The 25,208-nt window shown below is 42.8% G+C and overlaps 1 protein-coding gene across 1 annotated transcript in view; it reads right to left on the reverse strand.

Moving 5' to 3' along the window:
* The window catches only part of gpc5a (glypican 5a), a 752,664-nt gene that overhangs the window by 289,754 nt on the left and 437,702 nt on the right, over positions 1–25,208 (reverse strand). Inside the window, 1 exon segment of the mRNA XM_034192522.1 lies at positions 21,630–21,792. Coding sequence (XP_034048413.1) covers positions 21,630–21,792 — 163 coding nt within the window.

The following is a 25,208-nucleotide window of genomic DNA, read 5'->3' on the forward strand; positions in this document are numbered from 1 at the left end:
GGTCAACTGAAATGTACAATTGTCATATAAATCTAGTTTTTTCCTTCTTAAACATCGGGCATGGTTTAGTAACGTATTGCTAATTCTATAGCACAACTTGTCCAAAAAGCTATTTGTAGGCCTTTTCAAGCATCACACAAATATGGAACAAACTATCCATATTACAGTAAGTGGTTACTGATGGGTTAGTGTGGCATGAATAGCAAAAGGGACTTTCAAGATATTTAAAGAATAGCTAGGCCAGGTTTTATGTGAGTAACACAAATGTGTAATTATGCAATCAGTCTCAATCATAAATGAATGCATAACAGATCATTTTCTCACACTTATTACTTGCAACCACTTACACCCGACCCATTATTCAACTAAAATCATGAGGGGTATTAAATCAGTGTTTAGTCAGCATTGAAGTGGGGTGGCTAAATGGTTGTTTCTGGCATCTCAAGTTCACATGTGAGGATGTCAGAAACAACCATTCAGCTTTCTTGGACTGTGATGCTACGATTGAAGAGAACAGGCAGCTCCAGACAGGGGTTTAAAGAAAACCCACTCACAATGACCAATAGCTGCTCTTTGGCTCAAACCACCCCCTTGAACACAAGCTTGGGTTGATCAGAACTCTTCAACACAGAGCCCTACAGGTGCCCACACCTACAGAGGGAAGGGCTAAAGAACAACAATATGTCTGGAAAGCCCTCACAGTTTGTGGGTACCCACAATGGTCTCTGGATAAAGTGCAGAAGTCCCAAAGAACAAAGAGACCAGACAGACAGGAGACGGAGCCAAGAAGAAGAGGAGTGTCTCTCCCTTATTTAGCAGGAGTAGGGAAAAACTACAGAGGATCTTCAGACAGCACAAAATACCAGTTTACTTTAAACCTGTTAACACCTTCAGACAGAAAATAGTTCACCCTAAGGACAGGATCCCTAGTTACAAACAGAGCAATGTAGTGTATTCTATCAGATGTCAGGAAAACTGTAACGAACACTACATAGGTGAGACTAAGCAACCGTTGCACAAAAGGCTATACCAGCACCACAGAGAGGGCGCTGATGGACCTCAGTCGGCAGTTCATCTCCACCTTAAAGACACTAACCACACATTTGAGGACAAGAAAGTTAAAATCTTAGCCAGAGAAAAGAAATGGTTTGAGAGGGGACTGAAGGAAGCATTGTATGTGAAACAGTTGAAACCCACGCTTTGTCCCCTGTTCACAATGGGGTACTCAGGTCAAAGCAGTTTCAGTCTTTTTGTTCATGGTAATGAGACATTCACGTCGTCAGGAGAGCCATCAGGAGAGGCGTCACATAGACAGACAGACAGACAGACAGACAGACAGACAGACAGACAGACAGACAGACAGACAGACAGACAGACAGACAGACAGACAGACAGACAGACAGACAGACAGACAGACAGACAGATAGATAGATAGATAGATAGATAGATAGATAGATAGATAGATAGATAGATAGATAGATAGATAGATAGATAGATACTTTATTGATCCCAGAGGGAAATTCAAGGCATCCAGCAGCTTACACATTAGACAAGACACACACATTGCAGCAGACACACAAAATAGGGTTAAGTAAATAAAAGAAAAATGGACTAATCAATAAAAGCTACTAACTAAAAATAAAATAAATTTGTGTACAAGTGCAGCATCCAGTCTCAGAGAATATGACGGAGGAGTAAATGTAGTAGTGCTGTAGTGAGGAGGTAGCACAGATGTAAACAGTACACAATGTGAACAGTGTAGGTTGTGCAAAAAGTAAGCAGTGTAAACAGTGTTGGTAGTGCAAAGAAAGCAATAAAAGGTCAAACAGATGTGTCACAGGATTATTTCTTACTGAGATGGGAAGAGTTGAACAGTCTGATGGCCTGAGGGACAAAAGACTTCCTGAATCTGTCCGTGTGGCAGGACTGGGACAGCAGTCTGCCGCTGAATGAGCTCCTCTGCCTGATGATGGCGCTGTGCAGAGGGTGCTCAATATTGTCCATGATGGCCAGCAGTTTACAGAGGGTCCTTCTCTCTGCCACTGATGTTAGTGTCTCCAGCTCTGTTCCCAGCACTAAACCAGCTTTCCTCACCAGCCTGTTCAGTCACCCAGCGTCCCTCCTCTTCATGCTGCTCCCCCAGCAGACCACCACAGAGAAGAGGACACTGGCTACCACAGACTGGTAGAACATTCGCAGGAGTTTATGGCAGATCTTGAAGGACCCTAACCTCCTCAGGAAGTACAGTCTGCTCTGTCCCTTCCTGTGGAGGGTGTCAGTATTGGCTGACCAATCCAACCTATCATCCATAAGTATCCCCAGATATTTGTAAGTCTGGACCACCTCCACATCGACCCCCTCAATGGAGACTGGCTGCAGAGTGGGCCCGGACCTTCTGAAGTCCACTACCATCTCCTTTGTTTTGGCAATGTTCAGCTGCAGGTGGTTTGATTTGCACCACTCCACAAAGTCCTGTATCAGGTCCCTGTACTCTCTTTCCTGTCCCTCTCGCACACATCCCACAATAGCAGTGTCGTCTGAAAACTTCTGCATGTGGCACGACTCCGAGTTGTAATTGAAGTCTGATGTGTACAGAGTGAACAGAACTGGAGAGAGCACAGTTCCTTGTGGTGCTCCAGTGCTGCTGATCATTGTGTCCGAGGTGCAGTTACTGAGTCTGACGTATTGTGGTCTTCCAGTTAGATAATCAATGATCCAGGTGACCAGATGAGTGTCCACCTCCATCTCCATGAGCTTGTCTCTCAGTAGCAGGGGCTGGATGGTGTTGAAGGCACTGGAGAAGTCAAAAAACATGATCCTCACAGCGCTGTTACCCCTGTCTAGATGAGAGTGGGCCCTGTGAAGGAGGTAGAGGATGGCGTCCTCCACTCCCACCTTCTCCCTGTATGCAAACTGCAGTGGGTCCTCAGCATATCTGACCTGAGGTCTGAGGACGCTCAGCAGCAGTCGCTCCATGGTCTTCATCACATGGGATGTCAAAGCGACTGGCCTGTAGTCATTCAGCTCCTTCGGGTGTGCCTTCTTAGGAACTGGAATGACACAGGATGTCTTCCATGTGACTGGGGCCTTTCTGAGACGCAGGCTCAGGTTGAAAATATGCTGGAGGGGCTCCCCCAGTTGGTTGGCGCAGGCCTTATGCATTCTGGGACACACTTTATCCGGGCCTGCTGCCTTCCTGGGGTGGAGTCTCCTTAGCTCTCTCCTGACCTGGTTTGCCATGAAGGAGGGAGGACGGTGAGAGTGGGTGCTTGTTCCGGCTGACTGTGACGATGATGATGATGATGGTGGTGAGGATGGTGAGGGTGAGGACGATGGCTGATCCACTGTGGGTTTTGGTGCTGACGGTGATGATGATGATGGTGAGGGGGAGGGCTGATCTGCTGGGGGTTTTGATGGTGATGAAGTAATAACTGCTGCGGGAGGGGTTGATGGGGGGTTTGCAGAGGTAGAACAATCAAACCTGTTAAAAAAGTCGTTAAACTGGTTTGCTCTGTCCACACCCCCATCTACTGGGCTGCGGCTGCTGCTTTTGCAGCCTGTGATGGTTTTCATTACATCCCAGACCTCCTTCATGTTGTTGTCTTGCAGCTTTCTCTCCACCTTCTTCCTGTAGGACTCCTTGGCCTCTTTAAGGCAAGCCTTTAGTTCCCGCTGTACACGCCTAAGCTCCGTCCCATCTCCGTCTTTGAATGCCCTCTTCTTTTGGTTTAGAAGATTCTTGACATCGCTGGTGATCCAGGGCTTGTTGTTTGGAAAGCAACGTACAGTTTTTATGGGAACAGCAACGTCCCTACAGAAGTTCAGGTAGCCCGTGATGCAGTGTGTCACTCCATCTATGTCCTCACCATGTGTGTCCTGCAGCACGCTCCAGTCCGTAGTCTCGAAGCAGTCCCTGAAGCAGTCCCATCGTTAGGAGGGACAGCTGCCCTGTCATTAGGAGGGTGCTAACTAGAGCACAATAGGTGCTAATTAGAGCAATTGTTAGTCACTAGCCAATAGCAGTCTGCCTCTCAGTAGGAGGGGTCTGGTCAGGTTTAAGACTCCAGCTTTGCTGGCTTCTGTTATTCTTCTCTACAAGAGTCAAGACAGAAGTCAAACTACCAGAGCAAGAAATTTTGCTGAGGAAGCTTCTGTGATTAGAAGCGTAACGTCCTTGCGTCAAGCAACCCAGTCCAGTCAAAGATTCAAGCTTCTCGACTTTGTATAAAAGCATTTTCAAAAGTATAAAATATTATATACGAGGTCTGTCCGTAAAGTATAGGTCCTTTTTATTTTTTTCAAAAACTATATGGATTTCATTCATATGTTTTTACGTCAGACATGCTTGAACCCTCGTGCGCATGCGTGAGTTTTTCCACGCCTGTCGGTGACGTCATTCGCCTGTGAGCACTCCTTGTGGGAGGAGTCGTCCAGCCCCTCGTCGGAATTCCTTTGTCTGAGAAGTTGCTGAGAGACTGGCGCTTTGTTTGATCAAAATTTTTTCTAAACCTGTGAGACACATCGAAGTGGACATGGTTCGAAAAATGAAGCTGGTCTTCAGTGAAAATTTTAAACAGCTGATGAGAGATTTTGAGGTGATACTGTCGCTTTAAGGACTTTTCACGGTGCGAGACGTCACGCAGCGCTCTCAGGCGGCGTCATCAGCCTGTTTCAAGCTTAAAACCTCCACATTTCAGGCTCTATTGATCCAGGACGTCGTGAGAGAACAGAGAAGTTTCAGAAGAAGTCGGTTTCAGCATTTTATCCGGATATTCCACTGTTAAAGGAGATTTTTTTAATGAAAGACGTGCGGGTGGATTGCAGCGTCGGCTCGCAGCCGCCGCGACGCTCCGCCACAGGAAAAACACCTCTGTTGGAAGCCTTGAGGACACGTTGGAACATCTCCAGCTGATAAACAATTTCTCATATACTCACTCCACTGAAAGCCATCAAAAGCCAACTGGATTTTACAAATGGTTATCAACACGGAGGTGTTTTTCCTGTGCCGCCGCGCCGCGTCGGCTGCGTCCCGACGCGCGGACCCGTCCGCACGTCTTTCATTAAAAAAATCTCCTTTAACAGTGGAATATCCGGATAAAATGCTGAAACCGACTTCTTCTGAAACTTCTCTGTTCTCTCACGACGTCCTGGATCAATAGAGCCTGAAATGTGGAGGTTTTAAGCTTGAAACAGGCTGATGATGCTGCCTGAGAGCGCTGCACGACGTCTCGCACCGTGAAAAGTCCTTAAAGCGACAGAATCACCTCAAAATCTCTCATCAGCTGTTAAATTTTCACTGAAAACCAGCTTAATTTTTCGAACCATGTCCACTTCGATGTGTCTCACAGGTTTAGAAAAAATTTTGATCAAACAAAGCGCCAGTCTCTCAGCAACTTCTCAGACAAAGGAATTCCGACGAGGGGCTGGACGACTCCTCCCACAAGGAGTGCTCACAGGCGAATGACGTCACCGACAGGCATGGAAAAACTCACGCATGCGCACGAGGGTGCAAGCATGTCTGACGTAAAAACATATGAATGAAATCCATATAGTTTTTGAAAAAAATAAAAAGGACCTATACTTTACGGACAGCCCTCGTATAAGCATCAAAATGCTTTATACAGCATTCTGGGATAAAACCATAGATCCCTGTCTTTCCACTTATTGTGCCATATTTACTCAAATGCAAGGCTGTGAAATGAAAATTGTGAAATCTGAGGAAAATTTGCAGGGGGTCTGGGGGGTGCAGCCCCCAGGAGCCGGAGGTTTAGCCTTGGCTCTTATTGTGAAAGACTCGTGCAAGAAACAGGAAGAGTTGTGTGGCAATGTGGCTAGCTTTGTAGAAGCTACAGTCACACGATGAAAGAGCTGTTCTGTTTGTGTTCATTTTTGTCTGATAAAAGTCCTTTTTCCTTCCAGCAAAATAAGTTTACTGTCAGCTGAAGCCCGCAAAGTTCACCATTAAGTTTTGTGTGTGTTCAGAACTTTGAGGGGTTCTTTTCTGCTGCCTAGACATGTGTTTGCTGCCTTGACTCTGACACAGTGGGCCACAGAAGACACGCAGTGTGAACATGGAGAAAAGTGACTTCAAGTGTTAACAGTCAGCGACAGACTGGATTTTCTGAGTTTTCAGTAAGTCTGACAGGAAAATTTGGGATTTTTTTATCTGAAAGAACAGGAATCACAGACAGTAACAGATTATTTAGCTGCAGAGTCACCTGGATTTAAACACGTAGTAGGTTTTTTAAACTTCCATGAGTGCCAGATAATTCAATTTTAATATACTGTGCATATGGAAAGTATTGATAGTGCTTCACTTTTTCCACATTTTGATATGTTACAGCCTTATTCCAAAATGGAGTAAATTCATTTTTTCCCTCAAAATTCTACTCACAACACCCCATAACGGCAACATTAAAGATTTTTTTTTAAATTGTTGCAAATTTATAAAAAAAAAAAAATAAATCACACGTACATAAGTACTCACACCCTTTGCACAATACTTTGTTGATGCACCTTTGGCAGCAATTATAGCCTCAAGTCTTGAATATGATGCCACAAGTTTGGGGCACCTGTCTTTGGGCAGTTGTGCCCATTCCTCTTTGCAGCACCTCTTAAGCTCCCTGTTGGATGGGGCGTGTTGGTGTGCAGCCATTTTCGGATCTCTCCAGAGAGCTTCAATCAGGCTCAGGTCTGGGCTCTGACTGGGCCACTCGAGGACATTCACAGAGTTGTCCAGAAGCCACTCCTTTGATATATTGATTGTCTTGCTGCGCTCTAAAAGTTATCTTAACTAAATTTATCAGAAGATAATTGGTCCGATGATGGTTTTAAAACTTATCTGAAAAGCCAATCCACTAACATAAACATTAGCGTTGATAATTATCGGTTATCGGATTAGCTGAACAGTGCCCACCACTGGCCAGACATCAGCTGACAAGGAACATATTTAATAAATGACAAAAGGATAGGAAGAAAAACTGACACAGACAGGTGATTTATTCTTTATTTTGAGGAAATCAGACATTTTATTGAAATGGACTGTCCAACAAACGTAATATTTTGACGGGTTTGTGCAAATGCCCACCCTCACTTCAAGCAGAATTTTGCGCAGAATGCCCAGGGCATGAATACAGTATATGTAAGCCACTGCTGGACAATTTTTTATAACAAATTGCTATTTTTTAAATATATCCTTACAGATTTTTTAGCAATCTTACAAGAAGAGCTGTGACTGGCTCAACTCACTATTTGCAACTAATAAGTTATTCAACTGTTTCACCATTGTTCGGTCATGTCTGGGAGATTGTGTTGATGTTGCATATCACCACATCTACAACACTATGGATGGTACAGACTGGCAACCACCAATCCATCAACATGTACATCCCCACTTCTTGAAAGTATCTGGTGCAGCCGGGAGAAACATCCCCATAGTCTTTTGCAGTTGCTCTGGTCCTCAACACTGAGGTACCTACACGCTGGATCATGCTCAAAGAAATGCACCACATGGCCATAGGTTTATAGCTTACATTCACGATATAAGCAGTATGTCTCATTTGATTCTGCCAAAGTAAACCTTCATTTGACACAAGATATTTTCAGCCATACCCAAGGGTCACCAAAAAGACATAGTGTCAAAGACATGCAGATATTACCCTAGGTCAGTGGTCTCCAAACTATTCCAGAAACGGCCGAGAGGGTGCAGGTTTTCTTTGCAGCCACTTACTCCAGCAGGTGATTTCACTGATGAACTCATCCCACCTGCTCCAAGTGATGTTAATCAGTGAAATCACCTGCTGAAGTCAGTGGCTGCAAAGAAAACCTGCACCCTCTCGGCCCTTTCTGGAATAGTTTGGAGACCACTGCCCTTGGTGATTAGGTCACATCCATTCTCACAGCCATAGTGTCACCTGAATTTTGAACAGTCTGAAGTTGGCGAAGTGACAAAGGTCCTCACCAAATACTCAGTGCCATCACAGATGTCCCAAATCCATCTGAATGTAGTCTCTATGACTCATAACATGCGAGAATTATGAGAGAACTTTGTGAGGGGCTCATGATTGACAAAACCATATTGTGAGCAATTGGAGACAAAAATGAAGAGCTGACATCCCTCATGGAAGTCACGCACAAGCTGCCTTGGGAGTGCATCATAATAGCGGAGATGATCAGAGAGACACCATGCATTTCAAAGCAGCTGAGGGAGTCAGCAGTCACAGCTCAACTGCCAAACCACATGCATGCATGGTCACCAGGCTAGACACACCTGTCCACAGTAGCTGAGATGATCTTTTCTTTTCTTCTAAATCAGGACCACAATGGGAAAAGTGTCATGCTGGTGGCTGTGAGCCATGTGCATGCAAGGTCAGCTCATGCGCACAGAGGTGGGCTTCAGCACAGCAGCTGACGAATACTGGTCATTCCTGAGAATCAAGGAGGACATCTGTCAACAGGCCGACGTCACGCACATTGCCAGTCAAGAGTTCTTTTATAGTGTGGACTACTGGATATTACATATTTCATCCTGTGGGCAGTTATTCTACAAGTGGGTGTGTACTCTGTTCAGATTTCTTCCTGCTTCATGTTTTTTCGTCAGTGGAGCCAAGCTAGACTTTGTTATTATTCATTTATTTATTTATTTACTGATTTATTATTTTATTTTATTCTATTATTATTATTTACAGGGCTGTTTCTTAATAGATACAGTCAGGGGAATTTTCACAGTATTTATTTACATGTATAATAACAGTGCATAATGTCATTAAACAATTCAAGGAATTTCAATGTATAAAGGGGAAGTGTGCAAGCCTAAGATGAATATCACTGACCTCCAATCCCTCAGATGGCACTGCATGAAGGATTGCCACTCATCAATAGCTGATATAAATACATGGGCATAATTTTGTAAATGTTTGTCACGGCATACAATATGGAGTTATATTTACAAATGGCACTTAAATCTTTACTGTGCAAAAAAGAGGCCTAATATTAACCTTGTACAGAAGCAATATCGACTTCTGAGCTTTGATGCATCTGGATTGGACCACCACACAGCAGAAATGTGTATTGTGGTCAGACGAATCAGTATTCCAGATCTATTTTTGGAAGACATGGACACCATGTGCTCTGGATGAAAAATGAAAAGGACCATCAAAATTGTTATCACCAACAAGTCCAAGGGAAAAGTAATTTATACTTCTGTTGGCAGCATTAATGCAGAAAAGTACATTGAGATTTTAAAGCAAAATATGCTGCTTTCAAAATGACATGTTTTTCAAGAATGCAATGCAAAACTACACTTTGCACACATTACAAAGGCAAGTTACTGGACTCCACAACATTACACAACAAATCAGAGACTGTACTCATTCTACGCAGCACTTATAGTGTATGTATATAGGCTGGTCTTTCAGCAATGTGTCCTTTCACTAGTTCTTTGAATTTACACAAATAGAAAGTCTTACTCACAATCTAACAAAAGGAATGACTTGGTCTGATGGCTCTGTTATCTGGAGTGCTTAACAGCAAATACCACCAACTTTGTTAAAACCCTTGAAAGAGTTTATGAGGATAAACCGCACACATTGACGCTTCCTGTCACATATGCAGTTTTCCAATACAAAAGTAATTCTGTTTAATGAGGATAATCCCTTAAATCAGGCGTGTATTGGATTTATCTCATTTTATTTACTTATCACACTGATCTGTCTCAGCACGTTCTCCTGATAAATATCAAAGACACAAAAGGACGCGATTGTGGATAATGGCACTGAAAGAAATCCAATTAATTAATACAAGCAGTGTGGGGTCTGTATCTGGCACAGAGATGGTGATAACAGTGGAATCAGGGTACCATGATATGGTGCGTACATCTCATTGTCATAATATGGCAGCTGGAAGATATTACACATTCTTGTAACTTTATTAGCCAAGACAACGATCTCTGAATTCAGACTGTAAGGGGTCTTTCACATAGTGTGCATAGCACACTGGGAATGTCACAAGTGGATGCAAAAACTTTGCAGGGATTTGTACATCACTGTTTCTGTTCTGGAAGCTAAAGAAGTCTCACAGTCATTATATTTGTGAAGACTTGTGTGTTAATGAGAAATTAATAAATAAATAAATAAAATGTGAAGCATTCAGTCTGTAAGTCATAGCCACAAAATTAACAGAAAAACGCAAAAGAACGAGTGACGGAGATCACACTGCTGGGAGGAGCTTTCTTCAATGACTGACCATCAGTGAGGCCTTGCAGGGCCGAAGCCGCCCAGAGTCGGACATTCTTCACTTTTGGACATATACACAGACCCAGTTTGAGCAATGGAGCTTTTTCAAATTTGTCTAATGTGCATAAGTAATCTCAAAATAAAACGTGATGTTAATGAAACCCTGAACACTGAAGTTTAATCAGCTAACATTAGCTTAGCCAGCAGGATGCCTTTGTGCTGGATCAATCACTCAGGTGAGCTCACTGAATGCTTTATATTTGTAAATTGTTCTATCTAGTTATTTTTTAACAAATAAATCTACAGCATTGATAAATTAATAACCAAGTGGCCTCTGTGTGCGTGTATCTGTGCATACATACATACATACATACATACATATCCTCTTCGGCTTGGAAGGAATCCACAAGGATTCCTATCGGAAAGCCGATCTTCTTAGACCTGGTCCACCGTCATATGTGGGTTGACTGGACAGTCGAGTGCCCTGTATTTATAGACCATAGGGTGATCCTTGAAATAATCATCCAATCGGCTTTTAAATGAATTTGTCGTGGGTGCATCTATCACTTCTTGAGGAAGACTATTCCACCAGGCACCTACTCGTTGAGTGAAGAAGTACCGTCTCTTATCTGTTCGGCTGTACATCTTCCTCAGCTTCTGATCATGGCCTCTAGTTCTTCTGTCGTCCTCCAGTGGTGGTAAACATGAGTCCACATCATATTCACCTGTGAAGTACTTGTATGTGTTAATCAGGTCTCCCCTCCTTCTCCTGTATACAAGGGTAGGAAGCTTGAGCTTTCTTAAACTCTGCTCGTAAGAGAGATCCCTGAGTCCTGGCACCCTCTTAGTTGCTCTTCTCTGCACTTTCTCTATTTCCTCAGCTAGCTTCCATGTATGCGGTGACCAAACAGGTGCTGCATACTCCAAGTGAGACCTTATCATTGTCTTATACAGTATCTTGAACATAGCTTCGTCCATATAGTTGAATGATCTCCACAATAGTCCTGTCATTTGGTTTGCCTTTTTGACAATCATGCTGATATGGTAATCGAACTTAAGAGAGGTGTCTACATATACACCTAGGTCCTTCTCAGGCTCTGACTTGGATAACTCCACCTTTATGTTCCCATCCATCATGTAATACCTGTAATCTGGATGATTAGCACCCACTTGTAAGATGGTACATTTCTTGGGATGGAAGCGCAACTGCCACCGGTTTGCCCAGTCTTGTAGTTTCTTCAGATCTTCTTGGATTTTGTCACAGTCTTCCGCATTCTCAACTCAATGATATATTTTTGTGTCATCTGCAAACAGCTTTATTGGGCACACAGTTTCACTTGGCATATCATTAATAAAGATTGTGAAACGCACCGGACCCAAGACACTCCCTTGTGGAATGCTCCATTTATTATAACCCGCTGTTGGCGATTTGACAGGAATGCTTCAATCCAAGAGTATACTTTCCCCATAATCTTATAGCTGAGTACCTTTTTCAGCAAGCGTTGATGGGGAACGGAGTCAAAAGCTTTTTGGAAGTCCAAGTATGCAATATCAACTCCTATCCCTTCATCCAATGATTGCGACCAAAATTCAATCGTCTCCAGAAGCTGTGTCACAGTTGATCGGCCTGCCATAAACCCATGTTGGTGTGGGCTGAACAAGTCATTTTCCGTCATGTGTTTCACTACCTGATCATGTACACAACCCTCCATTACTTTGCATAGAACTGATGTCAGGCTGACTGGTCTATAATTTCCAGCTTCAGTTTTTGCACCTTTCTTATAAATTGGGGAGACATGGGCCACCAACCAGTCTCTTGGGAGCACCCCCTCATTTAGTGAAGACTGGAATAACAAGCTTAGTGGGTGTGATAAAGAAGGTGCCAGTTCCTTCAGAAGCCTCGGGTGTAAACCATCAGGTCCAGGTGACTTACTAGATTTTAATTTGTTCAGTTTCTTCTGTACTTCTTCAGTGATCTGGAAAGTGTCCAGCTCCATTATTCCCTCGTGGTCATTGATGCTAGGGACGTTGGTAAGGTCCTCCTTTGTGAAGACACTTGTAAAGAACTTGTGCATTTGTGTATGTATACCTACCTTGGATCACGGACAAATTGGGGAGGCTGACATTTGCTGTTTGGTATGCTTATGTATTTTGGGGATGTATTTCAGGGATGAACACGGAAAAAATGGAAAGTTAATAGGACTAATATTTTTGGAGAAAGAACTACAGATATTAGCTAACAACACTGAACAACGGACTGTGATAATTACATTTGGGACTCACACACCATTCCAGCAGGGGGGTGGCAAATCATCTATATCAGGGGTTTTCAAAGTGTGGGAGAGTGGGCACCTGCACCCCTCAGAGAAACAAATGAATAGCTACACCACACACACACACACACACACCAGACACACAAACACACAATTTCAACATCTCCGTGTGTTTCTTTTATTCTTTTACACATCTTAAACACAATTTAAAAGTATTTGTGCATTTTTTAAGGAAACTGTCTATGCATTTACACATTTTACAGCCTTTGAAACATTTTAAACGTGTTTTTAAAGAACTTCCCATTCTTCTATTTTTACCTTTTGTCATATTTTTAAACAAAGATTTTTAACCATTTAAACATCTCTGTGTGTTTTAAATGTTTTTGGCATAACTAACACATTTTTAAGTTTGAAAACCACTGATCTATATATTAAAAGCAAGATGGTGTCTCTTATTTGCAGTAGTAACATACAAATAAATTATTAAAAAATAATACATTGTGATTTCCGGATTTTTTTTTGGGGGGGGGGGGGGGGGGATTATGTCTCTCACATGCACCTAAGATGAAAATTTCAGACCCCTCCATGATTTCTAAGTGGGAACTTGCAAAATCGCAGGGTGTTCAAATACTTATTTTCCTCACTGTATATCTCCCTCATCACTTTTTTTCTGATGTCAAGGATGATTAACAGATGTTAACATTTTTTAATTATTTTGGACAGGGTTGACTGAATATTCTTTATTTTTATTTTGTTTATGAATTGATAAAACAACAAAAAAACAAAAACATATCAAGACCAGCACCTAAGTGGCTCTACTCTACTCTTTTCTACTCTCCTATTTTACTCTTCCTTTTTAGATATTTAGATATACCTTTGTATACTAGCGTAGTTCCACCTTAGAATTGGAATAATTGGAATTTTTCCACAGCACTGTATTTTCCTTTTTTCCTCTTCTTCCAGTATGGAGTACAGATGACCTGCAATGTATTGTTATTCATTTATTATATTGTATTTGCATTTTTGTATTTGGCTCTGTTTGTATTGGACATTGTATTTCTGACAGTTTGGCTTCATGTTTGAAACCCTTGCACAGAAACTGAAGTAAATCCACCTGTGTTCATTTGCACTGTCACCACCACAGCAGTTTCGACTCACTGTGACCAATTTCATTTCTGTTGATATAATAACTTTTGCAATTAGGCTATTCTGAATGTCCATTTCTCTAATAAATGATAGAAAATAACTCACTTCTTAGTGGAACGTGGGGCAATTACTTCTCCAACTGTGGGAAACACTGCTAATACCTCAGTGCATGTGCAAACTAAATGAACCTTAGCCTCTGAATTAATAAGTATTTTCCAAAGTAGAGATGCTGAATCTTCGACTGGACTGGGTTGCTTGACACGAGGATGTTTCATTTCAAATCGCAGAAGCTTCCTCAGCTAAAATTCTTGCTCCAGTAGTCTGACTTCTGTCTTGACTTTTGTAGAGAAGAATAACAGAAGCCACACAAGCTGGAGTTTTAAACCTAAACAGACCCCTCCTACCGAGAGGCAGGCTACTATAGGCTAGTGACTAAACAATTGCTCTAATTAGCACCTATTGTGCTCTAGTAGCACCCTCCTGATGACAGGGCAGCTGTCCCTCCTAACGATGGGACTGACACCTCTCCTGACAGCTCCGCTGACGACTCTCCTGATGATGTGAATGACTCATTACCATGAACAAAAGACTGAAACTGCTTTGACATGAGTACCCCATTGTAAACAGGGGACAAAGCGTGTCTCTGGTTCAGATATGTCGATGACACATGGGTTAAATCAAGCAACAGGAAGTGGAGGCCTTTACAGATCACATCAACTCGGTGGACTCCAATATCAAGTTCACATGTGAGGATGCCAGAAACAACCATTTAGCCTTCTTGGACTGTGATGTTACGATTGGAGGAGAACAGACAGCTCCAGACAGGGGTTTACAGAAAACCCACTCACACTGACCAATATCTGCTCTTTGGCTCAAACCACCCCTTGAAAACAAGCTCTGGGTGATCAGGACGCTTCAACACCGAGCTCTTCAGTTGCCCACTACTACAGAGGGAAGGGCTAAAGAACAACAACATGTCCGGAAAGCCCTCACAGTATGTGGTTACCCACGATGGTCCTTGGAGACTGAGCCAAGAAGAAGAGGAGTGTCTCTCCCTTATTTAGCAGGAGTAGGGGAAAACTACAGAGGATCTTCAGACAGCAAAAAATCCCAGTTTACTTTAAACCTGTTAACACCCTGAGACAGAAATAAGTTCACCCTAAGGACAGGATCCCTCATTACAAACAGAGCAATGTAGTGTATTCAATCAGATGTCAGGAAAACAGTAACAAACACTACATAAGTGAGATAAGCAGCCGTTGCACAAAAGGCTATACCAGCACCGCAGCAAGGGTGCCGGTGGACCTCAGTCTGCAGTTCATCTCCACCTTAAAGACACTAACCACACGTTTGAGGACAAGGAATTTAAAATCTTAGCCAGAGAAAGGAAATGGTTTGAGAGAGGAGTGAAGGAGGCATTGTATGTGAAACAGTTGAAACCCAGCCTTAACCGGGGAGGGGGTCTGAGAAACGCTTTGTCCCCTGTTTACAATGTGGTACTCAGGTCAAAGTAGTTTCAGTCTTTTGTTCATGGTAATGAGTCATTCACGTCATCAGGGGAGCCATCAGGAGAGGCGTCAGTCCCATCGTGCTACTAGAGCACAATCGGTGCTAATTAGAGCAACTGTTTAGTCACTAGCCTATAGTAGCCTGCCTCTTGGTAGGAGGGGTCTGGTTAGGTTTAAAACTCCAGCTTGTGTGGCTTCTGTATTCTTCTCTAAAAGAGTCAAGACAGAAGTCAGACTACGAGAGCAAGAATTTTAGCTGAGGAAGCTTCTGCGATTTGAAGCGAAACATCCTTGCGTCAAGCAACCCAGTCCAGTCGAAGATTCAAGCTTCTCTACTATGGAAACCACCTGGACAACTGAGAGCCTTCACAGACGTTTTTTGCAAGCAAGCCTAAATTTACCTAGATTTACAGAATTTGATAGTATCTCATAGGTGTGCTGATGAATCTCGTAACATCTACCTGCTTATTTGATCCTATACCAACAAAACTGTTTAAGGTCCTGTGGCCCACTCTTGGGCTGATTGTGCTGGTGATTACTAATCTCTCATTAACCTCTGGATCTGTTCCTAAATATTTTAAATCTGCAGTGATTAAACCATTATTTAAGAAACCTAATCTTGACCCTAGTGTATTGAAAAACTATAGGCCAATATCAAATCTATCATTTTGCTCTAAAATTCTGGAAAAAAGTGGTTTCCCAGCAGCTCGTGGACTATCTACTGAGAATAACCTCTTTGAGCCAATGCAGTCTGCTTTTAGAAAATATCATTCACAGAGACGGCTCTCACTAAAGTGGTGTTTGCAATGGATTTCTGGTTTATCACAGTCCAACATTAGGGGTCTCCAATTGGTTCAAAATTCTGCTGCCAGACTTTTGAAACGAAGCAAAAGGTTTGACCACATTACACCCATTTTGGCATCTCTTCACTGGCTTCCTGTCCCTGTGAGATCAGAGTTTAATGTTCTGGTACTAGCCTATAAAACTGTTCACGGACTGGCACCTCTCTACCTAGCTGACCTAATTAAACCCTACATACTGGCCCGAGCTCTGCGTTCTCAGGGTGCAGGACTACTTTTTGTTCCTAGGGTGAATAAAAAGTCTGCAGGTCACAGAGCTTTCTCTTTTCGTGCCCCTGTTCTGTGGAATGATCTCCCTGCATCAATAAAACAGTCAGATTCTGTTGAGACTTTCAAGTCCAGACTTAAGACGCACTTATTTTCCCTTTCGTATGGCTAGCATTTGTGTCATGTAATTGTGTCAGTATTTGTGTCGGTAGCATGGCCCAAGCAGAGGGTCACCCCTTTAAGTTTGGTCTGCTTGAGGTTTCTTCATCAGAGGGAAGTTTTTCCTTGCCACTGTTGCTCTGGGGGTTGGTAAGGTTAGACATTGCTTGTGTGAAGCACCTTGAGGCAACTTTGTTGTGATTTGGCGCTATATAAAATGAAGGTAAATTGAAATTGAAAGCTCTTGAACTGGCATTGCAAGCAGGTAGGCAACAATCACATACGGTGACACTTTAAAAAATCTGAATATTTTTAACTTTCAATGGCATGCATTGTTTCAAAATGAGGCTGCCGCTCCCACAGCCAGCAATGATGGAATTTTTTCATTATTTTCTCTTTCAAAACAAAGGAAGATCCAATTTACTATCTAGCGTATACAGGCAACAAGTGAATGTTGTAACACAAGTCCGTACATGAAATCAGCTGGGTCACATTTGTGGTGAATAGAACTGTTCAAATCATCTATCAGAACTATTCACAAAATCCTAAAACACCTTTGAACAAGACAGAAAAGGAGCCACAAATTTGGATGCAACAAATGGGTGTCATGCACCCCTATGGGTCGTATTTCTTACTTCTATTTGATCTAGCTCTAAGGATCTCAGGGGAGGCTCATTCCCTGGCAACTGTGTTTCCACTCACACATAAAACAAACCGAGTTACTTTTTTGTCCATCGAGGGAGACCAACATTACTGTGATGGCCCTCAAAGTATGTGACAACAGTTCAACACAGCTGATGACGATTTTCACTGCTGGTTTATCGGATGTAACAGGTGGGAAGATCAGATTCTAAATCCAGGAAAGTGGTGTGCTGTGGAAAATTAATTTATGGGCTACTGGCATATGATAATACCAGACAACATCTAGCATCTAGTTTAATTAAGACAGAGTTTGTCACTGAGCAGACACCTGCAGCAGCAAGAACATCCCACTCCAGGAGCTCACATCAAACTAATCAAATTTAATTATATCTTTGCGGGAAAGAACATTACACAGAACAAGTGTATCAGAAATAGTGAAATATGTTATGTAGCATCTTATTATAGCAATGAAGTCATTGGGTTATATTTTATTAGTATGCTCGCATAAACTACTTTTAAACCATGAAGAACAAAACCTTCAAACTGTTGGCTGATTGTGGTTATACTGCTCTCAAGATTGACTACAACTTACATGATGCTAAAAGCACAATATTTTACATTGATGTAAGGGAATATTTTTATGTTGTTCTTTATATATTTTACTGATAATGCAATAAAACATTAAGAGCACTCAGTGCACCAACCCATGCATTTTAAATAGTTTGTTAGTTGCAGCACCACCTTCTGCAGCTTTTATTGAAATGTAAATGCCTTGCGGAAAACCATGAACATAAATTTAGGTCCATATGCAAATGGGAAAAAATGCCATTTTGGCCATGATGGCTCTGTGCACCATCACAATGGATATGAAATAAAACTATAAAGACATGGTTTAAGTGGAGAACTTCAGCTTAGGGTATCTACATCCTAAAGAAATGACAGGTTTAAGAATTGCAGCCTATTTTATTCACTGGCCCCCCATGTTCTGGTTTCAGCTATGTCATGGACATGTGTGTGATACGGTGTTATTATTTAATTTGCAAGTAAATCGACAGAAGGTGTGGCATTAAAATGGAAAAATAGCATTTGGAATTTCTTGCATGACTTAGTTACGCAGGTCAAGAAACATCACAACAGACTGATTTTGATAAATGCATCAAAAGTTATTGGAAGGTGAGGCATTGTGGAAATGGGCAATGATCAAACCTATCAAAAATTCTGAAGGCAGAGAAATGGAAAATTCACAAATGTCCTGAACCCAAGAACATGTATTTCACTTAACAACAACAATGCAGTTTTCAAAACATTCATGGTCACCTGTCATCACACCATCACAGACAAAACTGGAGTCATTGATGGCAGAATTTAAAAAAAAAAGTGAAGTTCCTGCAAAGCATCATTAAGGAAAAAACAGCATCTGGTAACATCTGTGGGTTTAGGATGTCAAGTCTATTTGTAAAAAATTACCATCTAAAAAAGTGTTGTAATTCCAAGAACTTTCAATGGATTTGGAGGTAAATATTCTCAAACTAAAGCTGAAAAGCTTCACTTATACCACATATGGATTGTCCCCGTCCGAGTCCATCTTGGTGGTACATAAAGCAAAGATGATTAAATTGGTTGCCTTCCTTAAATACTTACTGATCTAACTCTACATATGCACAGGCTCCACAACAGACTGGTCATCATGTACCCTGCTGTTCGTCCAATGACTGCTGGGAATGGCTCTGCACCTCCCCAACACTTAACAGTTCAGAAAATTAATGAATAACAGCATGATCTAACACTTTCAGCAAGAAAGTTTCTCTCCACAGTGCAAGCATTGAAAACATCACAATAGTGTTCAAATGGAGTACATACGTGGTGTGTCCATAAAGTAATGGTCCTTTTTATTTTTTTTAAAAACTATATGGATTTCATTCATATGTTTTTACGTCAGACATGCTTCAACCCTCGTGCGCATGCGTGAGTTTTTCCACGCCTGTCGGTGACGTCATTCGCCTGTGAGCACGCCTTATGGAAGGAGTGGTCCCGCCCCCTCATCGGATTTTCATTGTCTGGAAATGGCGGAATGAAAAGGACTTTTTTTCCATCAGAATTTTTTCAGAAGCTGTTAGAGACAGGCACCTGGAAACCATTCGAAAAAGTTATCTGGCTTTTGGTGAAAATTTTACAGGCTTCACAGAGAATAAGGACTTTAACTACAGCTTTAAGGACCCCTTTAAGGACGCTCGGTGTGCCGCGCTCCGAGCTGCGACGTCGCGGCACAAACCACTGGATCATTTCTAAACGGATGGCTCTGTGGATACGAGACCGTCGTGTGCTCTTTCTCTGGTTATCACAAGAGCTGGACATCAGCCATTTTCCGGCAGATTTCACTTTTAACAAGAGATTTTGTCATGGAAAGCCGCGCGGAGGCTTCGCGTGTCACGACCGATTCACTGATGAAGCGATACAAAGGAACACCTCCGTTTCGGAGTGTTAGAGGACAAGTTTGGACATGTCCAGCTCTCCACAAGTTCTCTTATACTCACTCGACTGGTAAGCACTGAAAGCCGAGATAGGCATGTCCAAACTTGTCCTCTAACACTCCGAAACGGAGGTGTTCCTTTGTCTCGCTTCATCAGCGAATCGGTCGTGACGCGCGAAGCCTCCGCGTGGCTTTCCATGACAAAATCTCTTCTTAAAAGTGAAATCTGCCGGAAAATGGCTGATGTCCAGCTCTTGTGATAACCAGAGAAAGAGCACACGACGGTCTCGTATCCACAGAGCCATCAGCTTAGAAATGATCCAGTGGTTTGTGCCGCGACGTCGCAGCTCGGAGCGCGGCACACCGACCGTCCTTAAAGGGGTCCTTAAAGCTGTAGTTAAAGTCCTTATTGTCTGTGAAACCCATAAAATTTTCACCAAAAGCCAGATAACTTTTTCGAATGGTTTCCAGGTGCCAGTGTCTAACAGCTTCTGAAAAAATTCTGATGGAAAAAAAAGTCCTTTTTATTCCGCCATTTCCAGACAATGAAATCCGATGAGGGGCGGGACCACTCCTTCCACCAAGGCGTGCTCACAGGCGAATGACGTCACCGACAGGCGTGGAAAAACTCACGCATGCGCACGAGGGTTTAAGCATGTTATGATGTAAAAACATATGAATGAAATCCATATAGTTTTTAAAAAATAAAAAGGACCGTTACTTTATGGACACACCCACGTAAATAACAAATTACAGGACATCCAGTTTTGCAAAATGAGAGGCATTACCTCCATAAACAGGCACGCACACGTGCAGGTCATTAGCAGATGTAGTTAAGATCAATCTCAAGCCTAAGTGCCATGTGACCAAGAGGGATAGCATATAGATGAAAGCACAGTGGACCCAACACACAACCTTGAGATAACCCATATTTCATCTCTGATAACTGAGATGTACCATTATAATTAACACATTTGCAACTGACCTAGCGAGTAATATCTCAGCCACAGAAGTATTCCCCCAACAAAATACAGCAATAAACAGCATTACAAACTGCACTTCAATGAAGTACATCAACACTGATGCAGTTCATAAAGTTATGGCAACATATGAAGAAAGGGAAATAAACTACTTCAGTAGTGTGCTGTACTATAAGCAACTAGGAAAATACTGCTGATCACAGGGAACTCTATCCTCAGCCAGCAATTCTGAATAAACTTTGAATTTTTCTCTGACAGCAAAACCAAATGACGGCTACTCACAGCCACTAATGAGAAATACATCAAAAACTGAACTACTTTCCTACAATCATGAAAGGAAAAAAACTATGAAATCCTGTTGGGGAAGGCTCCAGATGTGGATCAGGTAGCGAACCCTCAGTCGTTGTCTGAGGCTTATACAGCAGGGCACTAATGCTGGACAGAGGTTAGGACAGATGTCTGTCCATAAATATGCAAAACAGGCTGATCTGGCCTATGACAAGGAAGGGGGCAGCTCCACTGTCATAGGTGATAAATGTCACAGTCTCCCTGCAGCCTCTGATGAGCGATTATTATACGGCTTCCCTGAGCCTGAGCTGCAAAAGCCCGGAGACAGAACGAAGAGTAGTCAAGGAAACATTTACACGGACAGAATGACTTGTTTGGATGACCCACCTGCTCTTCTCGCTGCTGCCGTAGGCAAAATGAATGAGGTGATTAATCAGGTTGTTAACATGTTTGATGGAGAGCAGAGGGGAGGATCCCATGTGCTGAGAGGAGAGTGTGAACAAAATGAAGAGGCGAGCACTATAATGATTCATCAGAGCTCACTGATCCTCCAGGGAAACATAATTTTTCTAGTAATAGGCCTTGATTGTAATAATGTCCCCACAGCAACTATTATCTTTAACAACTACTATTATGGCGGTCATAAAGTAGAGACTGGAGCAAGAATATAGTGAAAAATTAGAACACATTATGCAACTGCAATTTCACTGTTCAAATGTGTATTTAAATCTGGGAATATGATAATAGATGGATGAAGGGGTGTTTTGTTCAAGAGTTGCTTTGGATGAACTCTGCTGGATAACTACATGTTGGCATGGTGAACTGATTAAGAGGTCACTAAAATAAAAGAAACACATAACTTACATTTGGCAACTCTGGAGACCTTTCTGTTCATCTCGTCACCACCTGAACCAACGCAACCATCCTCATCATCGCAGTCACCACTGTAATGGCCTTCTGCATCACCGCTTCCTGTTTCAATCTGGTCCAGTGTCCCAAATTTAGGAATAGATTTACCCTGCAACAGCTGGTATTGAGGAGAAAAAGCACAATATCCATGAAATTGCCATGATTTATTCATTTTTCAGATTAGTTTCAACTGGTATCACCAGGATCCTGTTCTCACAAATGTCAAAAACATTTTCTGTTTCCTGCTGTAAGAAGGACACAGGTCAGATTATGTATGTTTTCATAATATGATGGGAAAAAAATGAAGAATACACTGAAAGCTATTATGCTAAACTTTAATCCCCCAAAAAAGTCTAAAATACATCTGGAAATACATGGACATCTTCAGCTTTTTTGCACTGTAAAATGCTTTGCATATTATTCTTAACTTTGGTAACTTAATTTCATGAATTCATTTGACTTTCAATTTCAATTCAATTTATTCATTTCATATTGCTCCAAATCACAACAGGGTGCCTCAAGGCGCTTCACACAAAACAATTCAGAAAACAAAATAAAATGATTTAAAAGATTTTAAAAAGCACAATAAAAGAGTAAGAAGCATAGTAACATAATACGAGGTCTATTAGAAAAGTATCCGACCTTATTATTTTTTTCAAAAACCATATGGATTTGAATCACGTGTGATTGCGTCAGACAAGCTTGAACCCACGAGCGCATGCGTGAGTTTTTCCACGCCTGTCGGTTGCGTCATTCGCCTGTGAGCAGGCTTTGAGTGAGGAGTGGTCCAGCCCCCTCGGCGGATTTTCATTGTCAGGAAATGGCGGAGTGATTTGGGCTTTTTTCCCCATCAGAATTTTTTCAGAAACTGTTAGAGACTGGCAGCTGGAAACCATTTCGAAAAATTTATCTGGCTTTTGGTTGAAAATTTTACGGGCCTTTCACAGAGAATAAGGGCTGATACTACAGCTTAGGACGGCTTTAAGGACGCTCGGCGCGCCGCGCTCCGTGGCGCCATCGAGAGCCACAAACCACCGGATCATTTCTAAACGGATGGCTCAGTGGAGCCGGACCATCGTGTGCACTTTCTCTGGTTATCAAAAGAGCTGGACATCAACATTTTCCAGCAGATTTCACTTTTAACAAGAGATTTTGTCATGGAAAAACGAGCGGAGGCTTCGCGCATCACGACCGATTTGCTGGATGGAGCGAGACAAAGGAACACCTCCGTTTTGGTCTCACAGGACGGCTTTGAGATGGCGTTTCAGAGAGCTGTCGGTGGTTTTTTCATCGAGTGAGTATCCGAGAAATTGTGGATGTGCCTGGACATGCCAGAACATGTCCCGTGAGGCTTCATCACGGTGTTGCTGTGCGCCATGCGGCCACCGCCACGACGCGCCGAGGCCTCCGCTCCTCTTTCCATGACAAAAATCCTGTAACAGTGGAATGTGCCGTTCATTTCCAAACTGGATGCTGTGTTTATCCGGGACGTTGTCTGACTAGCACAGGAATTGCGAAAAGACATGGACATCAGCACTTTTTCGGCACATTGAGACAGACATGCAGAGGAATTCGCGCGTCACGGCGATGCCGCATGGCGCACAGCAATGCCGTGATGAAGCCTCACGGGACATGTTCTGGCATGTCCAGGCACATCCACAATTCTCGGATAATCACTCGATGGAAAAACCACCGACAGCTGTCTGAACGCCATCTCAAAGCCGTCCTGTGAGACCCAAAACGGAGGTGTTCCTTTGTCTCGCTCCATCAGCAAATCGGTCATGACGCGCGAAGCCTCCGCTCAGCTTTCCATGACAAAATCTCTTGTTAAAAAGTGAAATCTGCCGGAAAATGGTTGATGTCCAGCTCCTGTGATAACCAGAGAAAGTGCACACGACGGTCCCGGCTCCACAGAGCCATCCGTTTAGAAGTGATCCGGTGGTTTGTGGCTCTCGATGGTGACACGGAGCGCGGCGCGCGCGAGCGTCCTTAAAGCCGTCTTAAAGCTGTAGTAACAGTCCTTATTCTCTGTGAAGCCTGTAAAATTTTCACCGAAAGCCAGATAAATTTTCGAATGGTTTCCAGCTGCCAGTCTCTAACAGTTTCTGAAAAAATTCTGATGGAAAAAAAAGCACAAATCATTCGGCCATTTCCTGACATGAAAATCCACCGAGGGGGTGGACCACTCCTCACTCACAGAGAATGACGCAACCGACAGCGTGGGAAAAACTCACGCATGCGCACGAGGGTTTAAGCTTGTCTGACGCAATCACACGCGATTCAAAATCCATATGGTTTTTGAAAAAATAATAAGGTCGGGATACTTTTCTATAGACCTCGTATGCCAGTATGCTAGCCATACAAAAGGGAAAACAATCGTCTTAAGTCTGGACTTGAAAGTCTCTACAGAAACTGACTGTTTTATTGATGCAGGGAGATCATTCCACAGAACAGGGCCCCTTATAATTAAACTAAGGGGACGACTAGATGTCTTTGGTGCTGGTCGGATCCTTGACAACTGCCAGATTGACTTTGTGTAAAAATGACTGGTTAACTGGGCAGCGTAGTCTCGTTTGAGGGCAGGCGCTAATCTTGTGGTCTCGTTTGTGGGCAGGCCACTTATCTCAATTATCTCAATGAGACAATGAGATAATTGTGTGTCATTGAGATGATAATCAGTGCACACATCCTGTCCTTAACTCGTGATATTTCAGAGTAATTATTCTGTGCCAGGACCCCAAACTGCATCAAATCTTCTGCACCAGGCTCCCTCGAGCAGAGCGCAAGTCTGAAGCATATATCCAGTGTATCAGTCTAAGTCACAATGTGACGGACTGAGGAAATGTATGAAATGGATATGGAATTTTGATATCGTTTCTGTCCAATTTTCTTCCTGTACAAATTCTTTTTCTCACCTATTAAATGTGTTTCCTTGTCAGCTGATGTATGGCAAGTCCTTCGCTAAGTTTTGTGCATGCTCAAACCTTTGTGCGAACATCAGGCCAAGAGTTTTCCAAACACTGATGCATGTTTGATCACCATTTTGACCTCTGCTTGTTTTTTATTTTTACGATGCTCATGCATTAGTCCTGTGGGTGTCTGATGCTTCAGACTAGGCTTCTGACCGGCCAAAGCTCTGGTGCAAGGTGTGAATTCTACGTGAGTGGGAGAGAGGACAGTTTTCAACACAGCAACACACAGAGCCAAGCTCAGACTTAACTGAAGAAAAATTGGCAGCTGTGTGTTTTCTTTATCTAGATGTCAGAGCGCCTGGCAGATTCTCTTGTGCAGACGACAAAGCAGAGTTGTTTGCTGTCCTCGCTGCTGCAGCCGCACTGAATGCCAGTATAGTGAGATGATGTTGTCAGAGCATGAAAATAGTGAGAATGTTGTGTGGGCTGCCAGAAGAGGAGGTACTGCTGGCCCACCACCAGAGAGTGCCCTGCCTGAAGTGTGGGGCTTCAGGCACGAGAGGGCGGTGCCTGCCCACGGACACAGCCAGGGGTGACAGCTGTCACTCATTATCTCCTGACA

The sequence above is a fragment of the Thalassophryne amazonica genome, chromosome 2, assembly GCF_902500255.1.
Source record: "Thalassophryne amazonica chromosome 2, fThaAma1.1, whole genome shotgun sequence".
In the NCBI taxonomy this organism is placed as follows: Eukaryota; Metazoa; Chordata; class Actinopteri; order Batrachoidiformes; family Batrachoididae; genus Thalassophryne; species Thalassophryne amazonica.